This window comes from Chiloscyllium plagiosum, unplaced genomic scaffold (assembly GCF_037043375.1).
Source record: "Chiloscyllium plagiosum isolate Xiang-an unplaced genomic scaffold, Cpla_swu_hap1 HiC_scaffold_11, whole genome shotgun sequence".
In the NCBI taxonomy this organism is placed as follows: Eukaryota; Metazoa; Chordata; class Chondrichthyes; order Orectolobiformes; family Hemiscylliidae; genus Chiloscyllium; species Chiloscyllium plagiosum.
The window spans coordinates 71,129,023-71,154,202 of record NW_028270149.1 but is presented as its reverse complement, the minus strand read 5'-3'; the positions used below and the strand labels follow the sequence as shown (position 1 = coordinate 71,154,202).

General features: G+C 38.3%; 1 protein-coding gene across 2 annotated transcripts in view; it reads left to right on the top strand.

Annotated features, from left to right (window-relative positions):
• aifm1 (apoptosis inducing factor mitochondria associated 1) overlaps positions 1–25,180 on the top strand; it is a 50,937-nt gene that overhangs the window by 11,928 nt on the left and 13,829 nt on the right. The window contains exons 3-10 of one of the 2 annotated variants that reach the window (XM_043704484.2): positions 5,287–5,392; positions 7,757–7,789; positions 13,343–13,470; positions 14,514–14,644; positions 18,123–18,213; positions 18,542–18,626; positions 19,798–19,874; positions 24,690–24,798. In XM_043704484.2, the coding sequence (XP_043560419.1) occupies positions 5,287–5,392; positions 7,757–7,789; positions 13,343–13,470; positions 14,514–14,644; positions 18,123–18,213; positions 18,542–18,626; positions 19,798–19,874; positions 24,690–24,798 (760 nt within the window). The remainder of the gene's footprint in view (positions 1–5,286; positions 5,393–7,756; positions 7,790–13,342; positions 13,471–14,513; positions 14,645–18,122; positions 18,214–18,541; positions 18,627–19,797; positions 19,875–24,689; positions 24,799–25,180) is intronic. The other variant, XM_087992159.1, reaches the window with a different exon arrangement.

The following is a 25,180-nucleotide window of genomic DNA, read 5'->3' as shown; positions in this document are numbered from 1 at the left end:
TTTCCTGTAGACACTGGTTTGAAGTTCTCCATTGGCTGTTCGCTCTACTGTGACATCTCGGAATGGCAGTTTGTTGTTGTTTTCCTCCTCTTTTAATGAATTTTATGCCAGGAAGGATATTATCGATAGTCTTGAAGGTTTCCTCTAATTTATTTCGTTTAGTGATGACAAAGGTGTCATCCACGTAGTGGACCCAAAGTTTGGGTTGGATGGTTGGCAGAGCTGTTTATTAGAGTCTCTGCATTACTGTCTGTGCTAAGAACCCTGATATCAGAGATCTAATTTACAAAATACCATGCAAGAACTGTAACAAATGCTATACTGGACAAACAGACAGAGAACGAGCCACCAGGACACATGAACATCAACTAGCCACAACACAACATACTTTCACTAGTATCCTTACGTAAAGGTAAGGAAGGACACCACTTTGACTGGAACAACACATCCATCCTAGGACAAGCCAAACTGAGACAAGCATGGCATTCCTACTGGAACTCTATCAACATTGACTTGGACCCCATTTACCACCCCCATGAGAAAAAGAACAGGAAATCCCATCACCAACCTAAAGAAACCGAACATATAAATAGAAAGCAGGAATCATCAGCAGTGCTTCGTCCAGAGGCTCACCGAAGGTGTTAAGTAGTATGGTGATGAAACGTCTGAAAATGAACCTTCCAGCTCAGTGAGCAGAACTACATCCAGAACCTCAACCTGAGCTACAAATCTTCTCAAAATTCAATAAAGTGAATAGCCAAGGTCTTTCTCCCAGAGTAGGGGAGTACAAAACTAGGTGGCATTGGATTAAGGTGAGCGGTAAAAGATTTAAAAGGGACCCAAGAGGCCGTGTTTATACGCAGAGCGTGGTGCTTGTATGGAATGAGCTGCCAGAGAAGGTGGTGGAAACAGGTACAATTACAACATCTAAAAAGCATCTGGATGGGTACATGAATAATAAGGGTTTAGCAGGATATGGACCAAATGCTCTTAATTGGCACTGTATCAGTTTAGGAATAATTGTAGCCAAGTAAACCTATGTTTCTGTGCTGGATGTTACTTTGAATGTTAAATAATTTAATTTCATGCGTATTTAAAATGAAGACAATTTTTAAAGAAAAACGTGAACAAAATTGGTCAAAGAAAGGACAAATCAACAGGACAAAAGACTGTGACGAGAATTTCCTATACTGTATAGCACCATTTTATCTCTGGTATTGTGATTTGATTTACTTCAAATTTTTCAACATGGACTTGGCTGATATGCCTCTTAATTTTGAACTTTCTTCTCTCATAGGTTTAAAAATAGTGTGTAATATGTCTATAGAATGGAAATGTATATTTTAAATTTAATGTATTATACGTTATTGCAGCTAAGCCTTTGCATTTTCTTAACAGCTCTTATTTGCCGGGCGACATGGCATTAGGTGATTTGTTCTTGAGGAGAGCTGACTGGCACAGGCTTGGTGGGCAGAATGGTCTCCATGTGCTATAAGAATTCTGTAAAAGTAGATTAGAACTGAAATAAAGAGGCTTTGAAGCTAAATGATTTTCACCAGTTCATCCAATTTTGATTTTTTTTCCCTTTTACATTTTTCCTGATTAGTTTCTTTCTTGTTCTATTTTAACCAGTTTTTCAAACTACTGTCTCAAAGTACTGTCTTCGAAGTACTTTTCAAAGTGCTTGACATTCCCAGCTCTGCCAGGAACAGCAGCAACAGTCTGATGTACTGCTTCATTGTAGGTGGAGCATTCACTGCAGGAGTTCCATAAGCCTGCCAATTTTGTCATTATATTTCAAATATTCCTTCCCATGTACTGGAGCCTTTTAGGCATTTTTTTAAAATTAGTGTCCATTTCATGCAGGGTTGTCAAAAAGATATCACAGTCAATAGGGTGAATGGGAAATCTTATAAATTATTATAATTTATATAATTAGAGTATTTATGTACATTACTTCTAGCATGTGTAAATACATCACGGTGCAATCCCAGTTGAATGTGGAAACCAATTTGGTGAATGTGGGCGGCACGGAGGCACAGTGGTTAGCACTGCTGCCTCACAGCATCTGAGACCCGGGTTCAATTCCCGCCTCAGGCGACTGACTGTGTGGAGTTTGCACATTCTCCCCGTGTCTGCGTGGGTTTCCTCTGGGTGCTCCGGTTTCCTCCCACAATCCAAAGATGTGCAGGTCAGGTGAATTGACCATGTTAAATTGCCCGTAGTGTTAGGTAATGGGTAAATGTAGGGGTATGGGTGGGTTGCGCTTCGGCGGGTCAGTGTGGACTTGTTGGGCCGAAGGGCCTGTTTCCACACTGTAATGTAATCTAATCTAATCAATTTATGCATTTGTGTATCCTGGAATAAGTGCACTGGATCCTGTTTAAAACAAAAACAATTTTTATATAGATTCCAACTTTTTCAAAAAGGATCATGGGGACACCAAACTCTGCCGCAATCCCCATGACAATATCCTGATCAATCAGAATCAAATTCTTAGTCTGAAAATTAAAGTTGACAGTTAATTGTTCTTTCTGCATCTCCATGCCAACCAATCAGTGCCCTTTTATCATGCCATATAAAGTTTCTCTTTTTTTTTCCAGCCTTTTTCTTGCATCTAAACTTCCTTTGTTCTGATGCCAGTTTGTCTAATTGCACTCTTGTTCATCACCTTTCACTATGTTCTGACATTAAAGGTGCTACATTAATACAAATGACTGCACTGCTGAGGTGAGTGAGTAAGGAATGCATATAAGAAAGATAGGAAAGCTTAATATTATTTAAATGAAGAAACCTGCAGCACTGAGGGATTTTGGAGTCCTTGTGTACAAGTCACGAGTACAGGTAATAGGGAAGGCAAGTGGCATGTTAATCTTTGTATTCAAAAAAGTTGAAGTATGAAAGTATTGCTAAGACTATACAAGGTTTTAGTTAGGCCACACTTCGAATTCTGTGAACAGTTTTAGTCCCTTTTATTTAGTAAAGATATATTGTCATTGGAGGCAATCCAGAGAAGTTTCATGAAGTGGATCCAAGGAATGGAGAGATTTTCTTATGAGGACAGGTTAAGTAGGTCTGTATTCATTGGATTTACAAGAATGAGAGTTGACTGTTTTGAAACATAAGACTCTTAGCAGGCGTGACAGGACAGGTACTGAGAGGTTTATTCCCCTGAGGGAGAGTCTGGGACCAGAGGGGACGATCTCAGAGAGTAAGGGGGGCGTCACCCAGATATGACAGAGGAGGAATTTCTTCTCTGAGGACAGTGCATCTGAAATTCATTACCACAGTGGGCTGTAGAGGTTGGATTACTAAGTATATTCATGACTGCGATGAGAGATTTTTAATAAGGGAATCACTGGTTAGTGGGGAAAATGCAGAAAAATGAAATTAAGGTTTATTTGATCAGTCATGATCTCACTGAACGGCAGAGTAGACTGAATGGGCAGAGTGGCTTCCTTTTGCTCCTATGTCTAAGCTTTTATTTTCCATCTGGATGATTGGAAATGTAACCTCATTTTCTCTAATCTGATCGCTAGTACCTCCCCATTAATCTATTACTACATTGCTTATCCTGGTCTCTACTTAATGTTTGCCCTAATTAACCTCATTCAGACTTCTAGTTCTGGCTGTTACAAAACATCATCTCTACAGTGGCTTTAAATAGATGCAGCACTATTTCTCAACCTACGTTAATCTATTTTGGGGATAAAAGTTTAAAACTCATTTGTATCTACTTTGCGTGTTGAACATTTACAAAGGTAATTTGTTTTCTGCCTAATCCTTGGAAGCACTGAAATGTTGAGGTGCATTTTGCAAACATTCGTCATCCTCCTGTAAGCTTTCCCACAGAATCATGTGTTGACCTAACAATGGGTATCGATGAGCTGTTGAATCATGGAGGACATCATTCCACTTAAGTTGTTTTTCATCTGACTTTCTTTCCCCTGCTGTCCTGCTCCATGTCACAATCCAGTCATGGAATACTGAATCAAACTTTATTATCCCAACTGAGGATATTAAATATAAAACTGCTGGTCTATTCATTTATATTTCACTGAGCATTGTCTTCACCTCCTGGGTTAACAGAAGAGCAAGATCATTTAACATGGATAAAATAGTATGTAAATGAATTCCATTGTCATTATGATTAGAACTAAAGGAAGTCTTGGTTTAATATTGACACGGCAAATGTTATTTCACTTTTTTCCTCATAAAATTGTAAAAAAAAATATTGTTTTCTGTTGCGAGTTTGATTTTAACACTGTTTTTCATAGACCTATGTTCTGTGACCAGCCTGCTTGCTTTCCCTTTTCCCAGTGCTTCCACTCCTGCATTCAGTTGTAAAGTCCCTCTTCCTTCTCCAGCTCCTATTCTTAACCTCGATTCTTACTTTTAAAGCCTCCAGTGTGTGTTACCACTGTTAGGACTCCTCCCGCTCCAGCATTGCTTATGTTTTATAGAACATAATATAACATAGAACAGTATAGCATAGTACAGGCCCTTTGGCCCTTGATGTTGTGCCAACCTGTTATCCTACTCTGAGATAAATAAACCTACATACCCTTCATTTCACGATTGTCATGTGCATATGCAAGAATCACTGAAATGCCCCTAATGTATTTTGTTCCTGTCCCTGCCCTTAGCCTGCCTCTCATTCCTGTCTCTGTCTCACCTTTAATGTCTTCTCATCACTGGGGACTTGTTGCATCTCTATTCTCCTGACTCTTGTTCTGAACTTGCCCTGAAGTTCTGGGCTCTACGTAGTGGTAGAAGTTAGTATGTGCAGGAAGGTCTGGACTTACAGTGCTACTTGCACTGACCAATTTGTGAGACTAAATGGAGCTGAGTCAATTAAAAAATCATCAGGTGGGTGTTATTTTATCATTTATTTAAATTTATACAGTATTGTATTCTTTCTCAAATTTATCTTCGTTTAGATGTCATTTCATTTATATAAGTAGACATTTGAGAATGTACGTCATTTCATCTTAATGTTTTACAGATGTTTTCTGCTGAGAAATTTACACCTACACACTGTACATTTTTTCTTAGACAAATGTCTGAAGGAATTTTCTTAGACAAATTCTGGTTTTAACATTAACTTCTGTGGGAATCTGATTCACATCCACTATTTTTACATCAGCCAAACTGTGAAAGCTAAATGACAGCAAAATAAAGATATGAGAGAATTTGCACAGAAGTTGCATTTTTGATTCTTGATCATTAATTTGGATTGTTGAACTTTTAGAATTGAACTAACTGCATATTCATATTACTTGACAGGTATATAGGACAATAAAAGAGGATCGAGAAAGGTACAAAGAAAGAGTAGAAGAAATACTTTCAAGGTCAACTGCAGAAAAGAAACCTGAAAAGTTGTCGATAGAGAGTATGTATGCTTATTGTCTCTCCCACAAATGTACAGTCCTGAAGTGGTGCCATTTCATGTTTGGCAGCAGCCCTTTGGAATTGTTGTGATGAGAGTAGTAAGCTGTGAATCAAATTATAAACTGGGAGACTTTGACCTTGGAGTGTGGGGCATTGTCATGGAATCCTAATCTGTGCCCTTTTGCCTTAGCTCACATTTTCCACCTGAACTACTGGACTGCTGTTAGAAGTCAAAAAGCTGTCTGATTTTGTTTCTCCTTTTACCTCCTGCCACGCCTGCTTTGGTTGAGGCCAGTTACAGTGACCCTGGTATAATTCTGACATTGAGCTGATTTATACTGTAATGAGCCTTAAATTGATTTCATTGATATGACTGTGCACAATAATTGCCAGTATATGTATTGACTGAGCCAGCAGGACCTTTAGAAAATGATGACTAGTTTGCTTGATTCCATAATAATCGTAAAAAAAACTTACCATTCCAAAGTTCTGTTGATCTTAGCGAGTTTTGAGAAGATTTGTAGCTCAGCTTGCGGTTTTGGATGTAGGTTTGCCCGTTGAGCTGGAAGGTTATTTTCCAGACATTTCATCACCCTACTAGGTAACATGTTTATTGGGCATCAGGCAAAGCACTGCTGATAATTCCTGCTTTCTGTTTATGTGTTTGGGTTTCTTTGCGTTGGTGATGTCATTTCCTGTGGTGAAGTCACTTCCTGTCCCTTTTCTTGGGGTGGTAGAGTGAGTCTAACTCTGTGTTAGTTGATTGAGTTCCGGTTAGAATGCTATGCTTCTAGAAGTTCTTGTGCTTGTCTTTTTTGGCTTGTCCTCGGATGGATATGTTGACCCAGTCAAAGTGGTGTCCTTCCTCATCCGTATGTAAGGATACTAGTGTCAGAGAGTCGTGTCTTTTTGTGGTTAGTTGGTGTTCATGTATCCTGGTGACAAGTTTTCTGCCTGTTTGTCCAACGCTATTTTGTAAATGACATTAGTTTTGCTTATTGTCTGTATAGGGTCTCAGACCCCCTGGCATCATGGTAGCCCACAAACCGACCAACACACTAAAACAGCAGCAGATGAAGTTGAAATACCCTAGCTGAAAATGTGTTGCTGGAACAGCGCAGCAGGTCAGGCAGCATCCAGGGAACAGGAGAATCGACATTTCGGGCATAAGCCCTTCTTCAGGAATTGGGCTTATGCCCGAAACGTCGATTCTCCTGTTCCCTGGATGCTGCCTGACCTGCTGCGCTGTTCCAGCAACACATTTTCAGCTCTGATCTCCAGCATCTACAGACCTCACTTTCTCCTTGAAATACCCTATACAAACAACAAGCAAAATTAATGTCATTTACAAAATACTGTGCAAGGACTGAAACAAACCCTACATTGGGCAAACAGGCAGAAAACTAGCCACCCGGATACATGAACACCAACTCGCCACAAAAAGACATGACCCTCTCTCACTAGTATCCTCACATACGGATGAGGAAGAACACCACTTCGACCGGGACAACACATCCATCCTAGGATAGTCAAACAAAGACACGCATGAGAATTCTTAAAATCATGGCATTCCAATCCGAACTCTTAAAAACAAACACATTGACTTGGATCCCATTTACCATCCCCTGAGAAAAGGAACAGGAAGTGACTTCACCACAAGAAATAACATCATCACAGGAAATGACATCATCAACCCAAAGAAACCCAAACATATAAATAGAAAGCAGGAATTATCAGCAGTGCTTCACCTGAAGCCCACTGAAGATGTTACCTAATAAGGTGATGAAACGTCTGGAAATGAACCTTCCAGCTCCGCGAGCAAACCTACATCTTAGTTCTGTTATCTAGTTAAACTTTCTCACAGCATAGTTTTTTTTTATCTTCCATTAAATATAATTATGATTATTAAATGGAGTAATATATATATATGTATTTTGCTTTTTAAAAAAATCACCAGAGAAACTCAGCAGGTCTGGCATCATCCATGGAGAAAAATCAGGGTTATTAATGTTTTGGGTCCAGTGCCTCTTCCTCAGAACTGATGGTAGCTACTTGTATTTTGCAGCTTGCTCTGTTCACTATTGCAGAAAATTGGAAGGAAAGTACAGTGAAAATGAAATTCTCAGACAATTAACCAGTGTTAACCAATGTCTTATGTGGAAGAATGACTGCCCATAGTTAATTTGTATTCTAATTTTCCTCTTCCTATCTCTGTGAAAGTTGTTTTTACAATAGTTTTTTAATAGTGCAAGGTAAATTTATTTTTTTATTTCATTCTATTGAGTCTTAAAACTGACATGCTTATTTACAATGCTGTCTTAATTAAAAATGTTAGAAATAATAAGTTGTACTTTTAAATTTGTAGGTGAAAAAGAAGAGGCGGTACCGGCAGATGGAGGTGAATCTTGTATTGCGTTGTTGCTTTGTTCTTCCAGACCATGGCATAACTCCCAGCTATGTAAACAAGCAGTATTGGTTAGAAATTCCAGTGTATTTCATGTTTTCCTTCATTCCTGATTCTGGCCAAGTTAATTTATGGTTTACATAGAGGTGGATGAAGAATGAAAAGTTCCCTTTTATCTTTGCAGGAATATATGTAGGACTGCAAGCGCGGTATTTGGAAAGTTAGTATCAAATGCCTTGTTAAGCTTTAAACCAAGCCCATTGCAACTCTTGAAATCTTATCTCTTGTCTATATGCTATCAATATTCCAGTACTTTCAATTGGGAAGAGAAAAGTGGAAAAAGAGAGAACTTTATTTCAATAATAATTAGTTTTGTTTGTAAAGTACTGCCAGATGTCGTGCACGTAGCAGGATGTGGATAGTAATATGAGAATGTGTTATTGAACCAATCAGCATATAGATTGGGTAAACCAATTGAACACTGAAGCTGTGGATTGTGTTAGGATTGGATTTCTTGGGCAGTATGTTGAGCCAAAGTGAGGGCATGCTGTTTTTTGGTTAACTATTATGTAACAGAAAAGAAATAAATAACAATTTTGTAATAGAGCTTTTTTGGATAAGTAACCATAATAGGATCGAATTTAACATTATGCTGGAAAATGAAACAAGGGTATTAAATTTGAATTAGGGAAATTATGGAGGCATAAAGCACAAATTTACTGAGTTTAATTAGGAATATACATTAAAAGGCAACATAATAGGCAGTGGATATATTTTCTAAAACTATTACATGATATACATTAACTATACATTCCTTCAAAATGCATAGACTCAGAAAAATGTTGCTAACTGTGGCTAAGAGAGGAAGTTCATGGTTATATAAAGTTAAAAGAGGAGGCCTTAAAAGATGCCAGAAATAACAATAAATGTCATCAAAGGAGGACCAAGAAATGTTTAAGGAGAGGGATAATTGAATATGAATGCAGTCTTACAAAATACATAAAAAGGGACTGTAAAAGGTGCTATAGCTACATAGAATCATAGAATCGCTACAGTGTGGAAACAAGACATTCGACCCAACAGGTCCACACCCAGAATCTACCCCACACCCCCATCCATGCAACCCTGCATTTCCCATGGCTAATCCACGTAACCCATATCTGTGGATTATATGGGCAATTTAGCATGGCCACTCCACCTAACCTGCACCTCTTTGAACTGTGGCAGGAAACAGAATACCTGAAGGGAACCCATGCAGACACTGGGAGAGTATGCAAACTCCACACAGACAGCTGCGCAAGGCAGCAATTAAACCGGGGTCCCTGGCGCTGTGAGACAGCAGTGCTAATCACTGAGCCCCGTACAATGTAAGGAAATGTTTGGCTAAAACCAACATGGGTCCATTACAGGCAGATACCGAGGAATTTATAATGCTGAATAGAGAAATGGCAGAGAAGCTAAAGATTACTTTGGGTCTGTTTTCATTGAAGAAAATAAAAGCAGTCTCCCAGAACTAGAGATCCAAGTGGCTAGAGAGAAAATTGGCGTTGAAAGAAATTAACCTTCATAAGACATTGTACTGGAGAAAATAATGGGGCTGAAAAGAGAGAAATCCTGAGGACCTGATGTAGGGCTGGACAGTATTGAGACACTTGAAGCATTGATGATCATCTTTGAAAATTCATTAGATTCTGGAATGATTCTGCAGATGTAAAAGTAGCAAGGTTGTATTTAAGAAGAGAGTGAGAGAGAAATCAGGGAGCTGAAGATATGTTAAATTTACATTAGTCAGAGGGAAATGTTCAAAGCTGTTACAAGAGATGTGATAATAGAAACTTGGATGATAATGATCAGATTGGCATAGTCAGCATGGATCTGTGATTAGGAAATCATGCTTGACAAACCTGTTGGTTTTTTTTTGAAGATGTAATGGGCAATCTAAGGATTGCGAATTAACATAAGAACTAGGAGCAGGAGTAGACCATCCAACCCTTCGAGCCTGCTCTGCCATTCAATAAGGTCATGGCTAATCTTTTTGTGGACTCGGCTCCACTTACCTGCGTTTTCACCATATCCCTTAATTCTTTTATTTTTCAAAGAAGTACCTACCTTAGCTTTAAAACCGATTACTGAAGTAGCATCAAGAACTTCCCTGGGCAAGGAATTCTATAGATTAATAATTCTCTAGAAACATTCTATCTATTTCTATTTTATCGATCCCCTTCATAATTTTATATGTTTCTCCAAGATCCCCTCTCATTCTTCTGAATTCCAATGAATATAGTCCCAATCTACTCAGCCTCTCCTCATAAGCCAACCCCCTCAACTCCAGAATTCCTCTGCACCCCCTCCAGTGCCAGGTCATCCTTTCTTAAGTAAGGAGAAGGAATCTGCTCACAGTATTCCAGATGTGGCCTCACCAACACCTTGTACAGCTGTAACATTACCTCTCTGCTTTGAAACTCAACCCCTTTAGCAATGAATGACAAAATTCCATTTGTCTTCCTAATCACTTGTTGTACCTGCAGACCAACCTTCTGCAATTCATGTACAAGGACACCCTGGTCCCTCTGCAAGTCAGCATGCTGCAACTTTTTACCATTCAAGGAATAATCATTTTTGCTGTTACTTCTACCAAAATGTATGACTTCACATTTACTAACATTGTATTTCATCTGCCAGACCTTTGCCTACTCACTCAATGTATCGATGTTCTTCTGCAAAGTTTCACAGTCCTGTACACACTTTGCCCTGCAACTCATCTTAGTGTCATCGGCAAATTTTAACACCGTACATGTGGTCCCAACACCGATCCCTGGGGCACCCGACGAGTCATTGATCGCCAGCCAGAATAGCACTCATTTATCCCCACTCTTTGCTTCCTGTCAGCCAACCAATCCTCTATCCATGCTAATACTCTACCCCTAACACCATGCATCCTTATCTTATGCAGCAACCTCCTGTGTGGCATCTTGTCAAAGGCCTTTTGGAAATCTAGGTGCACCGCATCCACTGGGTCCCTGTTGTCCACCTTGCTTGAAATGTCTTCATAGAATGGGTTCCAACCTGGAGTCCATTCACAAGTCAATTTGTATGCAGGTCTGGGACAGTGTAAAGCAGTTGTTCATTAGTACAAGAAACATTCATATACTGGGCCTTTAAAATTTAACCCCTATATGGGATTGAATTTGTAGGTATAAGCATTCATGGGTTTGACGTTCGTAAATTATAGACCCCCCTGTAGTAACAAACTGAATAAAGGTGAACTGATGGACGAAGTACACTTAGGTTTCGGAAGGCTTTTGATAAAGTCTCCAACAAGAGCCTGGTTGGAAAAAAATTCAAGCAGAAGAGATAGGAGACAATGTACTCGCACGGATTATAGCCATGTTAGTAGTCTTGAAGATAGTTTATATCTCTTAGTTTGGTGGAAAATAAAAGTTTGAATGTCATGAAAGAGGCAAAAGACTCCCGTTAATTTGGCGCGTTGTGGTACAAAAACGTAAACTACAACTTGGGGAAAATGAAAACTATATAAATGCTCTGAAATTTTCAGTTAATGTGCAGGAAAGATTAGTACACTACATGGACCCAGTATTGTTTTTGTCTAGAAATTGAAAGAGCCTATACGAAAGCAACTGAGGCAGAATTGCGACTTTTAAAAGGAAATGTCTTATGTCTGTTCACCATTTCAAAGTTAGCTCTGTTCACTAGACTGTTACCAAGAATAGGGGAAACTTTTATGAGGAAATGTTGAGCAACTTCGGCCTGTACTGATTGGAAGTTAGAAAAATGAGAGGTGACCCTATAAAAACATAGAAAATTCTTTGGGGACTTGATGAGGTAGATGCAGAAAGGTTGTTTCAGCTTGTGCGGGAGTCCAAGAACATAATCTCAGAATAAGGAATTGCGCATTTAAGGTGGAGATAAGGAGGAATTTTATCCCTGAGGGCAGTTAATCTAAGGAATTATATACTGTCCCCACAGGGCAATTGAAGCCAGGTCATTCTGTATGTTCAAGTTGAGAGATATTTTTAATCAGCAAGTGAATCAAGGATTGTAAGGAAGGACAGGAAAGTGAAGTTGAGGATTATTGGATCAACCATGATCTCCCCCCACCCCCCCAGCAGGGTCCAACCCTGTCCTCAGCACGGTCCAAAACCGGTGAACCCTGCCCCCAGCACAGACCAACCCCGCCCCCAACCCGGTCCAAACCCCTCCCCCCCCCCCCAACCTGGTCCAACATGCCCCTGCCCCCCCAGCACAAAACAAGTGAGCCCCCGCCCTGCCCCCTCTCCAGCACAGCCACAGCCCCCCCACACAACTCTTTTACTGCAAATTTTTGACAGGTTCCACATTTGCCCTGCACAGGACAATGTTGGAGAGATTATTCCTGGGACGTTTCAGGGAGGGAGGGTGGTGTAAGGTTACACCCCTCTATAGAACTCCAGGGAAACTGTGGGGTGAGAGAAAGAGGGCGAAATGTTAGTCATTTGGAGACGGTGCCTGTTTAACCACTCTAAACAAAAGATGCGATCACTATTGGAAACACGTCTTTGATGTAACGTTTCTATCGGGAACTCAAGATCTCCTTCAGATAATCCGATTTTCGGATAATTGGTATTCATATAATCGAGGTTCCCCTGTAAATAGAAAGCAGACATCATCAGCAGTGCTTCACCAGGAGGCCCACTGAAGATGTTACCTAGTAGGTTAACGAAATGTCTGGAAATGAACCTTCCAGCTCAGCGAGCAAACCTACATCCATTGGCATTATATGTTCATTGCAGGAGAGGAAGCCAGGGATGATGAAAAGTTCAGTGTCATTTGTTCCTGATTGGTTTTCTGTGCAATTTAATTGCCCTGTTAACTGTAGGAGAGCAAATGTTGATGACAAGCGAAATAATTCAATACAGATACCTCAATTATCCGAATATTGGATTAACTGGCGAGATCGCAAGGTCCAGATGCTTGGCTAAATTATGTTATCTGGCATTTGATTATCCAGAATTCAATTGACTGAACAAAATATTCCCTGCCCATGTCCTTCGGATAATCGAGTTTCCTCTGTAAATGCTTCAGTTTTTAAAAAAATCTAGTTAAGGCCCTTTTGCAGAAAGATATTGCCACCTTTCTAATTGTTTAGGCTTGTAAACATGAAGATGATGTTTCCAAGAATCACTTTTGAGATAGTAATTGTAAACAATTGATGAAATACATGCTTTTTTGAGCAAAGTATGTTATTTGCAATTTTCACGATTGCTGCTTGATACAATTTCTACCTGTTCTGTTTGTTAGTTAATGTAACATTACATAAGGTGTGTACTGACCCATTGCCAAATCCATTAGAAATAACATTCGTGGCAATGAGTAGCCACTTTGTAGTTTTGAATATGTTGTCACCTGAAGACATTCCTGGAGATGCAAATTTTACCTATTGATTGGTAAATTTACTTATTTGTTTGAGGTTTTGATACGATCATTGCTAATGCTGAATCCTGTGCAGATAGAATTTGGTTAATAAAGATGTTCCTTCCTTTCTGACAGCATCAACAGTTGTGCCAGTCAGTTCTCGGCCTGACATCCCATCACATGCTCCTTATCTTCTGATCGGTGGTGGAACTGCTTCATTTGCAGCAGCTAGATCTATCCGTGCACGAGATCCTGGAGCAAGGGTTGGTGATGATTCACTTTTCATTAGACATTTGTCTAATTAAATGCACATTTGGATGACTGCATTCCATAATGTTTAGGTGATTTAAGGCAGTCCTCAGGAGAGTGCCACTTTCAATGTGCGCTATAGTAGCAGGGCAGAAAGTGGAGACCTGCAGTTGATTTCAGGACCTGCTCTTAAAGAAGGAAACATCGCCTGGCCTTCTGGCTCTTAATTGCTGTTCATTGACACCTTCTGTGTGCCAATGCATTAAAATGTCAGTTGAAGACTGGATCGTTTTTCCTACAGTTGACAATCAGGTTGATATTGTGTTCTTCAGGATCATACAGAGAGAATAGACATTTGAGCTGAGTATTGAAACTTGGTTAGTACCAGTGAGGCTTTATTTCCAAGAAGGATGCTTTGCTTTGAGAAGTAGAAGGGAGAAATAAATCATGTACAGCCTGAACAATGATGTATTCTCAATTTATAACTGCAAATTTAATTCTGTTATATTTCCTCAAAAAGAAACGTGTATCCCTCTTGCAACCTGACCTTCCACTTTTTTTTGAGGGAATCTGCAAATTTGGCTGCAGTAGATTTGCTTACTCCAAGTCATTAATATATATTGTAAACAGTTACAAGTTCAGTACTGATCTCTGTGGAACCACACTGGTCACAGGTCACCAACATTTTAGAGTACTTAATATTGATTCTTTGTTTCATCAGAAGAAAATGTAGGACAGGAATTAAAGCTGAATATGAGATGAGGACATAAGCATCTTATTTTAGCATATTATCTGACTCGTCTTGAGAGTCTGTCAGGTACTTTGGCAAGGCATAGAGGTGATAGAATCGAAAATGAACTTCAGTCGATGAAATAGAAAATTAGCGCAGAATCTCATTTGGCTAAGAACTAAAAAGCTTCTTCCCATCTGTGATACGGCATATATATTGTATTGCTGTCTTGTTTGACAACCAAGACAGCAAGTGTCTAACAGCATTCTTATGGGGTATAGTTGCAATCTAAATTTTTAAATGCTTGATATTTTCTATACGTTTCAGATCCTGATTGTTTCAGAAGAACCAGATTTGCCTTATATGCGGCCACCACTTTCAAAAGAGCTGTGGTTTTCTGATGACTCCAGTGTACCAGAAACATTGAGATTTAAGCAGTGGAATGGAAAAGAGAGAAGGTAGGCATTTGACGTTGTTGAAACTAAGTCACTTTTTTTGGCGCATCTTTTCTGTTCCAACTTTACAATGCAAAGACCTCACATCTTTTTGAAATATTATCAACAGCTTTGAGCCCCATATCTAAGGAAAGAAATGCTGGCAATGGAGGGTGTCCAGAGGAGGTTTGCAAAAATGATCCCAGGGATGAAGGGCTTGTCATATGAGGAGCAGTTGAGTCTGTACTCTATCGAGTTCAGAAGGATGAGGGGGAATCTGATCAAAGTACTGAGAGGCCTGGATAGAATGGATGCAGAGAAGATATTTCTAAGAGTTGCAGAAACTAGGACAGGAGGGCATTACCTTCAGAGTGAAGAGTTGACCCTTTAGAACTGAGATGAGGAAGAATTTCTTCAGCTAATGAGTAATTAATCTGTGGTTCTCATTGTCACAGAGGGCTGTGGAGGATAATTATTGAGTGTATTTAAGACAGAGACAGGTAAGTTCTTGATTAATAAGGGGATCAAGGGTAAACGGGAGAAAAGGTTCGAGAAGCACGTCAGCCATGATTGTATGGTGGAGCAGACTTGATGGCCAAATGGCCTAATTCTGTTCCTATAATCTTGTGGTCTAACAATAAGGATTTTTGATTTCTACGTTTCTCATCTTTCCAAAAAAGGATTTTGGAGAGAACACTGAGCAATGGGCCTCCTTTTCCTTCTTTTTGGAATGGCAATTAAGTGAGAGAAAATATATCTGAGGAAAATGTCAAATCTTTTTTCACAAAATTTACTTCACATTTTTTTTCCTCTACAGTACATTAACACTTATTTAACAGAGGCAGAAAGATCATTCTTGACCATTGAGCACCCCTTCAAAACCAGTTTTTGTAGCCAAATTGACGAGATTGTGCACAAGCAACAAATACATAGAAAAGCAAACTTACATGATGGGTTCAAAGTATGCTATCTTAGTTTGCAAATGACACAAAGATAGGCAGAAAAGTACGTTGAGAAAAAGACATGGAGATTACAAATGCATTGGTTGAGTGATTAAGCAAAAATCTGACAAATGGAGTGTAATGTGGGAAAAATTGAAGTTGTTCTGTTTGGTTAGGAAGAGTGAAAAAGCAAATGGGAAACGACTGCAGAAGTCCAAGATATAATGGGATCTAGCTGTTTTGATGTACGTGTCAGATAAAGTTAGTATTCAGATACAGCAAGCAATTATGGCTGAGGAATATTGTCTGTTGTTATAAGAGGAATTGAACATGAAACTATGTTCTTCAGTTATATAGGGCTTTAGTGAGACCAAACCTTGCAGATTGCACAATTTTGGTGTCCTTATTTAAGGATGTAAGTCTGTTGGAAGTGACTTAATGATGTTTAGCTAGAGTGATACTTGGAATGACTAGGTTGTCTAATGAGCAAACAAACTGATTTATTTCCGTTGGAGTTTAGAAGATGGAAGGGTGACTTGATTAAAGTGTATAAGATTTTGACTTTTCTTAAGAAGGTGAACATTGAAAGGATATTTCTTGTAGGTGTATCCAGAATTAGGGGCACTGTTTTTAAATTAGGCATTATCTTTTTAGAACAGATGAGAATTTTTTTCTGAGAGTTATGCAAAGTTAGAACTCTGCCTCAGAAGATTATGGAGCTAGGGCCATTGATATTTTTAAGGCAGAGGTAGATTTTTGTTAGGCAATGGAACGCACGTTTACTGACAGTAAATGGGACACAGAATTCGAAACTCAAACAGACCAGCCGTGATCTTACTGAATGGCCGAATTTCCTTATCCTGCTCGTAATTTGTATAACATATCCATATTTTATCAGAAGAAAACCGAAAATGGCATATACAGAGGAACCTTGATTAGCTGAAGGACATGGATGTGAAGAATTTTGTTTGATTAATGGAATGCTGAACAATATAGTTTAAACAAGATCGGGATCTTGTGATCTTGCTGGATAATCCTGTATTCGGATTATCGAATACGGGATAATCAAGGTTCCTCTGAACAAAAACAGTGAAATACATTTTAGAAACGTGATGCTCAAGAGTTCCTGCAGTAAAGCTGCCAATTAGGATCATAGCTTCATGCTGAAGATCAGTAGAAGTTCGCTAAAATGGTGAATTTAAGTATTTTAACCATGGGTCACTTAATTAGTGAGATAAACATTAGAGAATAAAACTAGTAAAACATGAGTGTTCCTATTTGCACTAAAAATTCAAACGTTATAATTTCATCCTTTTTGTATTTACAGTGCAATTGTATCCAGTATTTAATAAGATGGTGCGGTCATAAAATTAGTAAGCTTAGTGATAGTGTGTTGAAATATTAAATTGGAAGACCAACTGCTGAGAGTGTGTTCATTATACAGAGAGAGACAATTTGTACATACTGGCACTTGAGGGACTTAACATGCAAAGGCTAGACCTGAGCCTCTAATTAAGGAATTTAAGCCAGAGCACACCTTGCATTTTGTATTTTCTTAAGTCATCTGCCTGGCAGGTAACCAGTCTTGGGTATTCTGAATTTCAATGCTGTTAAGTGTCACCATTTTTAAAATGTTGCTTGCTTTGTTACTCTCTGTATTTCACATTTACCACATTGCCTCCAAAACTAGATTAAATGTCTCTGAAACCAACTAATTATGTAATTGGAATCACTGAATTCAAATATCCCCACATATTTCACCCTGCATGTAAAATTTTGTGAAATACGTAGAGGTTAAGATGCTGCAAATCAATAGGATAATTAAAACACAGTACAAAGGTAGCAAGAATTACAGGTCATTCTCATATAGCAGGTGTTTCATTAATGCAAATTCGCTATAATGTGATTGATGAATTGGGGATACTGCTTTTAAAGCATGAACTTTTTAAAGCTTGTATTGGTCAAAATGTGATTCCAGCCCCATTAGTTTAAATGGTGCTGCTTTTACCCGATTTTCTTACAGCATGGGATTGCACGAAAATGGAACTACTCCGTTATTGCAGAACTGTTAATCTACCAAAGAGAAATACAGAACAACCTCAGTTATCCGAATGGCAGTTATCTGAATTTCAGATTATCCTAACAAGATCTCTCAAGGTTCCGTAAAAACGTTATCCTTATCCGAGTAGTCAGTCCTCCGAACAAAATACTGCTACCTGTCTCGTTTGGATAATCGAGGTTGTTCTGTAAATACATTGGCACTAAAATCTGTGATTTGAGTGGCTACAAAATCATTAAAGGCTAGGCATTCAGATTCCTAGCTTCTTCTTGGGATATTAGGCACAAGATTGACTGAAATGATTTTCTCCACGATCTAGAGATGTTGCATGAATGCTTTTGTACCTAGTAACAGAAAGTTTAAATTAAAGGCCCTGATTTTTAAGTTGTAACGTTACTTCTCAGTTTCAAAAGATTAGGTTAGCTTACTTACAGTGTGGAAACAGGCCCTTCGGCCCAACATGTAAGAAGAACATAGTTAATCTGCCATCTTCGTTTTACAGCATTTTCTTCCAGCCCCCATCTTTCTATGTCAGTCCTCAAGACTTGCCTTTTGTGGAAAATGGAGGAGTGGCTGTATTGACTAGCAGAAAAGTGAGTCCAAAATCAAAAGATTGTACCTGCTTATTATCTGAGTTTGTAATTAAAAATGGTGGAGATGTTCCATAATTTTCTACAATTCGATATACGTTTGCTTAGTTTTAGAAAGGGTTTGTCTCAGGAATTGAATGTTCTTGCACTTGATAGAAATGTTAACAGAACATTCCATTTCTCATTTTGTTTTAGTGAACTTGCTCTGACATTTTGGAATAGTCGTATACTTGATACCATATGAAGTCAAGCTTGGGTTTAAAAAAGAAAATTGTGTGGGAGGCCTTTTTTAATTTCAAGATTTATATGCACTCTACATTTGCATCTCTAGGTCTTGCACATGGATGTCCGAGGGAATAAAGTAAGATTGGACAATGGTTCCGAAATTGCTTACGATAAATGTTTGATTGCAACAGGTAAATGTTACTTTTTAATCATACATGACCCTTTTGAATTTAATTTATGACCATATCTGAGCTGCATATTTATTGCAATTTATATTTGTAAGTTTAAGTAATTTGTGCTACTTAGTTTCAGTATTAAGCACAAGTAAGCTATGGTGGAAACACTTTTATGGATTTCATATATTGTGAACAGGAAATAACTTTAGAAACTATGGTGCAAAACAAGCTAATTTTGTTTTCTTTGGCCAGTGTTTTATTTTTCAGATGTGCAACTCAGGCCATAATATTCTTTCTCAGGTTCAATGCACAAAGGGAGGAGAATTACACAGTTCCATAAACCCAACCTGTCAACATAGTCACCTGGACACCCCTTATTTTCAATCTGGGGAAGCAGGTTGGGTTAAGATTCCAGAAGCCCAAACAAGCCTCCTGCCCCTATTCACCCACTTATTGCCATCTTTCAAGAGGAAGTGACTTACCCAGTGTGACCCAGGATCACATTCTTAGAGGATTACATAGGGTTACTTTGACTCTTCAGGAAGGTGGCCTGGTTTTCAAAACAAATCCACAAAGTTTCAACCTGCTCATGGCTGCTGTTAAATGATCAGCTGATTCCTCAAAACATGCGTGTGCAAAACCTGTCCTGACTCCACTCCTGCCTTAGTGATAATAGGAAGTACTGTTTTCAGAAGTGGGACTTAGGATTTTGGTCTTATTGCCACAACTGAGTCTCTCATGCCTAAAATTTGGGCTTTAATTTTTCTTAGTCATAGTCACAGAGTCAAACATTATGGAAACAGACCCTTTGATCCAACCAGTCCATGCCAAACTTAATCCCAAACTAAACTAGTTCCACCTCTCTACTCCTGGCCCATATCCCTACAAACCTTTCCTATTCATGTATCTATCCAAACGTCTTTTAAGTGTTGTGATTACGCCTGCATCTCTGTCTGACCTTGCCCCACAGTACTCCTACAATCATATAGTGCAAGCTCAAGAGCTCAGTGAGTGACAATTACAAGGAGGAAGCCCACAACCCACCGACTTTATAGTATGCCACTTCTGTTTCACTATTGCTGTTTAAACATTTTTTAAAAATGATTTGAAGAACTTTTGCTTAAGTTTGTTCTTCCTCCTCCCCTTTCTCTCTCTTTCTTATTCAACCTTCTCCTTCTGTCCCCAGGTGGTACTCCACGTAACCTTCCAGCACTTGAAAGAGCAGGAGAAGAGGTGCAAAAGCGAACAACTCTATTCAGAAAGGTACAATATTACTTCTGTGAGTTTGCCACAAACCCTGGTTCAATTTTTGTAGATTTTCTTTTTCACTCTCCTAGCACCGTGGTGGGCGGCACGGTGGCACAGTGGTTAGCACTGTTGCCTCACAGCGCCAGAGACCCGGGTTCAATTCCCGCCTCAGGCGACTGACTGTGTGGAGTTTGCACGTTCTCCCCGTGTCTGCGTGGGTTTCCTCCGGGTGCTCCGGTTTCCTCCCACAGTCCAAAGATGTGCAGGGTCAGGTGAATTGGCCATGCTAAATTGATCGTAGTGTTAGGTAAGTGGTAAATGTAGGGTTATGGGTGGGTTGCGCTTCGGCGGGTCGGTGTGGACTTGTTGGGCCGAAGGGCCTGTTTCCACATTGTAATGTAATGTAATCTAATCTAATCTAATCTAATCTAATCTAATCACTTAACCTGCAACTCATAGTCGTAGATAAGGTTTTGAATATAGGACAGGAGCATTCCACTTTCAGTGCTTGACTTGTCTTAAATTAGCTGATTGAGAGAGAGTCGTAGAAATGCTACTCAATGCCCCTCAATTATGGGTGGGTAAATTATCTGGATTCGAATCCTGATTGTAACCAGTGATCCTTATTCACTGAATGCATGCGTTTGAACAGTTATCCACATTTAAAGGAGGGTCTGATGCTGTCCAGAGTCAAACAGGTTATTAATGCTTCCTGTCTGGCTGCTCACAGAGCTAATTAGGGGACATATTGAGAATGCCAACCCTTTATGGAATGCAGGAGATTCAGAATGATAAAGCTATCGGACATTTCAACATGCTGCTCAACTCAGCTACATTGTTTCATCCCAGCAGACATGTTGTCCAGTCATTTTGTTCATTGCAATTTTACTTTATTAACTTGGATTATATCTCATTGCAGTACAAGATAGATATGATCTATAGGCTGATTCAGGACAATTACTAAGCTAACATGGAATATTTAAACAAAGGAAATCCCTAAATGCAAAGCAATTTATAAAAGGAAACTCAGCTACACCAGGAATAAAAAGTTGAAAATGTTTATTGTTATGTTTTATTCTTATTTTAGATATTAATTGTAAAGGTTCAGTTTGTCTTTCTACAAGGTTCCATCTCATGACAATTTTCCTTTTTAGTTTTCTTAATTAATTAACTTAGATATATCAATTCTTCTAGCCAGGCCTAATGACTTGCATTATAATGCTCAAGCTCTATTTGTAGTAAAAATAGGCAATGAATTTTGATCCCCTAACTTAGTTACATTTCTTTCACAAACAGCAAATCTAAAAGATAGCTGATTTTACAATGCAATTATGGTTTTCCAATCTTAATTCAGTAACACCTACCCAACACCAATACATAATCATAAAAATGTATACTGCAAATTCTATTTGACCAACCTCTATAGCTGGTGCACTTCTTGTAGTAGGTTTATTTCACCATATCTTTGCTGCAAACATTCTCCTTTCTCTCCACCTGTCCTGAACGTATTGAACAATCATGTGCTGATGTGCTGATTCACAGTTATGAGACATTCTCTTAATATACCTCGCTGAGTATGTGTGAGCTTAAAAAAAATGCTTGTTTTCCAATAAGTGCATACTTTTCCTCATCCAATGTTTATGTACACAATGCTTGGCATAATTTATTTTCCTTTCCTCCATCCCATCCACCTTTTCTAAACCTTGAGTCTCTGAGTCTAGTTGTAAAAATGCAGCATTCGTATACCTTTGACTTGTACAGTAAACATTTGGTCAAGGATTGAATGGAATTAATTTAACTTTGCACCTCTGTAGCTAAACAAGTCTGATGCTAACTAGCTAAGCCATCAGCCAAGTTAGCAAGCAAGCATAAACTCCCTTGATGTTAGATGAAATGTTCTCACATGCAGCACAGCTCTCAGTTTCAGGAAATGTTGCTATTTGTGCAGTGAGGTTTTGGTAGTGCTAGCAATGTAGGTAAAACAAAACAAGACCGAGAGAAAGCAGGAGCATGACATTAACATAGAGGATAAGCCATGATCATTATTGAATGGCGGAACAGGCTTTTAAAGTCTAATGGCCTACTCCTGGTTTCTCTTGCTATGTAAAGTGTAAAAATTTGAAACATCATTATTGGATTTCAGTTCCACTAGTCATAAATAAATAAAAAGTGTATAAGATAGAACATCTAATCCAGTTTAATGTATGATTACCTTTCCAAGTTCACAGTGACTGCAAACATTCCTGCATTGCAAATGATAGCCAGCATGCATGCACTGGAACCTGATTAAGGATGTTAGCCTGCTGGATGTTTTTCTTTGCTCCCATGGCTCATCTCAAAATCTCTTTGGCTGGCTGTGTACTACCATTAATTGTGAGGCCTGAGTGAAAGTAGTCTACTCTGTCACCATAAAGCCAGTGAACTTAAATTAAACTTAGCAATTAAACTTGTTCAATATGATATAGCTGAGACATTGTAAGATGATTGTAAAGTAAATTATAAATTCATGCTATGGGGGTATAAGAAGCAACTTTTCTACCTGTACAAAATACATTGCATCCTTGCAGTAGCTAATTATTGATCATAAATTGTCCATTACATTCCATTAGCTGTCTACTAACTGAGGACTTAAGAAAGGGAGCTACTTGAGACAGTGGATTCAGATAGGGCGTTCAAGTTACAACCAAAGGAGATGGAGGAAGATTTACAGATATTAAGTCGAAGTAAGGGAGGAAATATTACAAGAAATTTTGGTATGTTCAAAGTTAGCCCTTGAATGTGAACTGATTTGCTGGGTATGGGACTTAAAATCATGAATAACCCCAAGCAGAAAGCAAACAAAAACAAAAAGCTGGTTTTGCCTTAAATTTCAGATGGAAATAAAATCCAGTCCACTGGAGCACATCATAAAACCTATCCCAGTTTGAAGCAAAATCAGTTTTTCTCTATAAATCTTGTTGAATTTTCAAAATGGACCACAAACTGTATTATGTTGAATAATGAGACTCCTGTTTGCTGAAAAATCTCATAAACCATAAAGTGATTTCTAAAATCCCAAGCCGACTTGTTTGCTTTATATTATATGTGACAACAATACTGCCATTCATTCTTATGTAAGGTTGTCTGGAGGAATGATTTCAAAGTCCAGTGGCGAAAGTGATGTAGAATATTTGATGCAAGTCGAGCTGACTAATTAAATTCAAAAACAGAATATCTCATCTAGGGTTTAGTTTTGTTTGACAGAAGGGAAAGCGAGCTTAGTACAATGATGGAAAAACAAATTATAATAGTACATTTAGAATTCTTGATAATAACGTGAACATTTTTATGGGCAGGGTAATTCCAAGAAAGTGGACAACAAACAAAAATCATATTATGCTCTTATACTACGAGAGATCACTTAACAGTAGATTACTTAAGCCTGAAAACACATACTATGCTTTAATTGAAAAGGTTTGGAAATAAAACTATAATTTGTATTTTGTAATTTAATATTGGTAAAAGTTGTTAGAAAAAATAAATTAAATATGAAATAATGCTGACTGTATTGTTGTATATGTTCATGAAGTGTATTGTGAGCAATGTCTCCTCTACTTGATACAAAATTCATAGACTGCATCATAGAGATGATTCTGACTCGTGCAAACACTCAAGTTGAATAACTGTCCTTGGCATTGAAAATAAATCAACTGTTGTCTCCACACATCTGCTATCTGTTTTGTTCATTGGCTTTTCAAAGGCTGGGTAATAAGTCAGAGCTAGCATAATTCAGGGAAAATGATTATTAATACCCTTATCTTTAGTCTTGTCAACTGTTTCTATGCTTTGTATAAGGTTCCCATCTTATCTCCAGTTGATATTTCTTGAACTTTTTGGATCAGTTATATTCATTCAATTCCTGCACATAAATGCGATAAAGCATTTTGTTGCAATCTAAATGATAATTAATCATTTTGTTAGCAGTTTTTAAACATGTAATGTTATACTTCTTACCTAAAAATAAAATTGCTTGGGGGTGGTAGTCAATTTTTATTTTAGTAATTAAAGGTCAGAGGATTTTTTTACAGTAATATTTCTATTGTTTAAATTTATCTGCTATTAACGTTAACTTTCTGTGGCTTGACAATGGGATTCTTAGAAGAGATTCTAAAATCCAAATTCCAAATATAACCACTAACTCCCGACCTCTCATCGTAAATTGACCGAATGGCCAGAGAACACAATTTGCTTTAACTGGTTTTCTTTGGGAGAAACAGAATTATACTTGAGAGTACAAAGTTACTTGAGCAAATTGTCATAAAATTGAGGAAATAATTTGAAATATTTAGTACAAAGTCAATTAGGCTCCATTAGTGAAGGCTAAAACTGCATTAGAATTTTTTAAAAAATTGCGCTTGTAAGAGTGAAGCAATGAATAGAAAATGTTTTCAAGTGTTTAAAACTACAGACACGTTCAGGAAGAGAGAAACTTTGCAGGAGACCGAGACAGGTCTTGCATCCTTCCAATTTCAAATGAAAGAAAGCCTTTTCCACCTACAGAGGTCAGCATACATGAAGCAACTATTCCAATCCAGTTCCTAATAGTTCCCAGTAATTGGCATTGAATTAGTGTGATATCTCACCATATGGATGGCTTTTGTACAAAATACAACTTAAATTGCCAAGTTACTATGAGTCGGGATTAGTACAGTTCTTGAACTAGCATCAAACTTATGCTGTGACCTGGAGCATAATAAATAGTGTTTTGGACTTTTCTTTGATTATATGTTCTTTGCAGAAGAAATCCATAGAAACCAGTTTCTCTAATGTTGACTTCAAATCCTCTTGCAGATAGAAGATTTTAAATCATTGGAGAAGATTTCAAGAAATGTGGGGTCTATTGTTATTATTGGTGGTGGATTCCTGGGTAGCGAATTGGCCTGTGCTTTGGGAAGACGTGGTATGTTTTCTTTTAGTTTATTATCATGAGCAATTGAGTCGAATGGCCTATATTCTCTGGTGTTTAGAAGTGTTTCGGGTGTGACAGCAAAATGCTGAGAGACACTTACCCCTACCTGGAGAGTCTAGAATGAGGGAGATCAAAGAGATTGACTATTTAGGACCGAGGTGAGAAATTTTTTTCTCTAAAGTTTGAAGGTTTTTGACATTCTATATGCAAAGGATGTTGAATTCTCGGTTGATAAATATATTAAAGGTGGAGATTGACAGATTTTGGACACAAATGGGGTTGGGGAATGTGGAAGTGAAGCAGGAAAATTGGATGAGAAGTGAATAAAATTCATCTGTGACATTGAATCACAACAGGCTTGAGGTACTATATG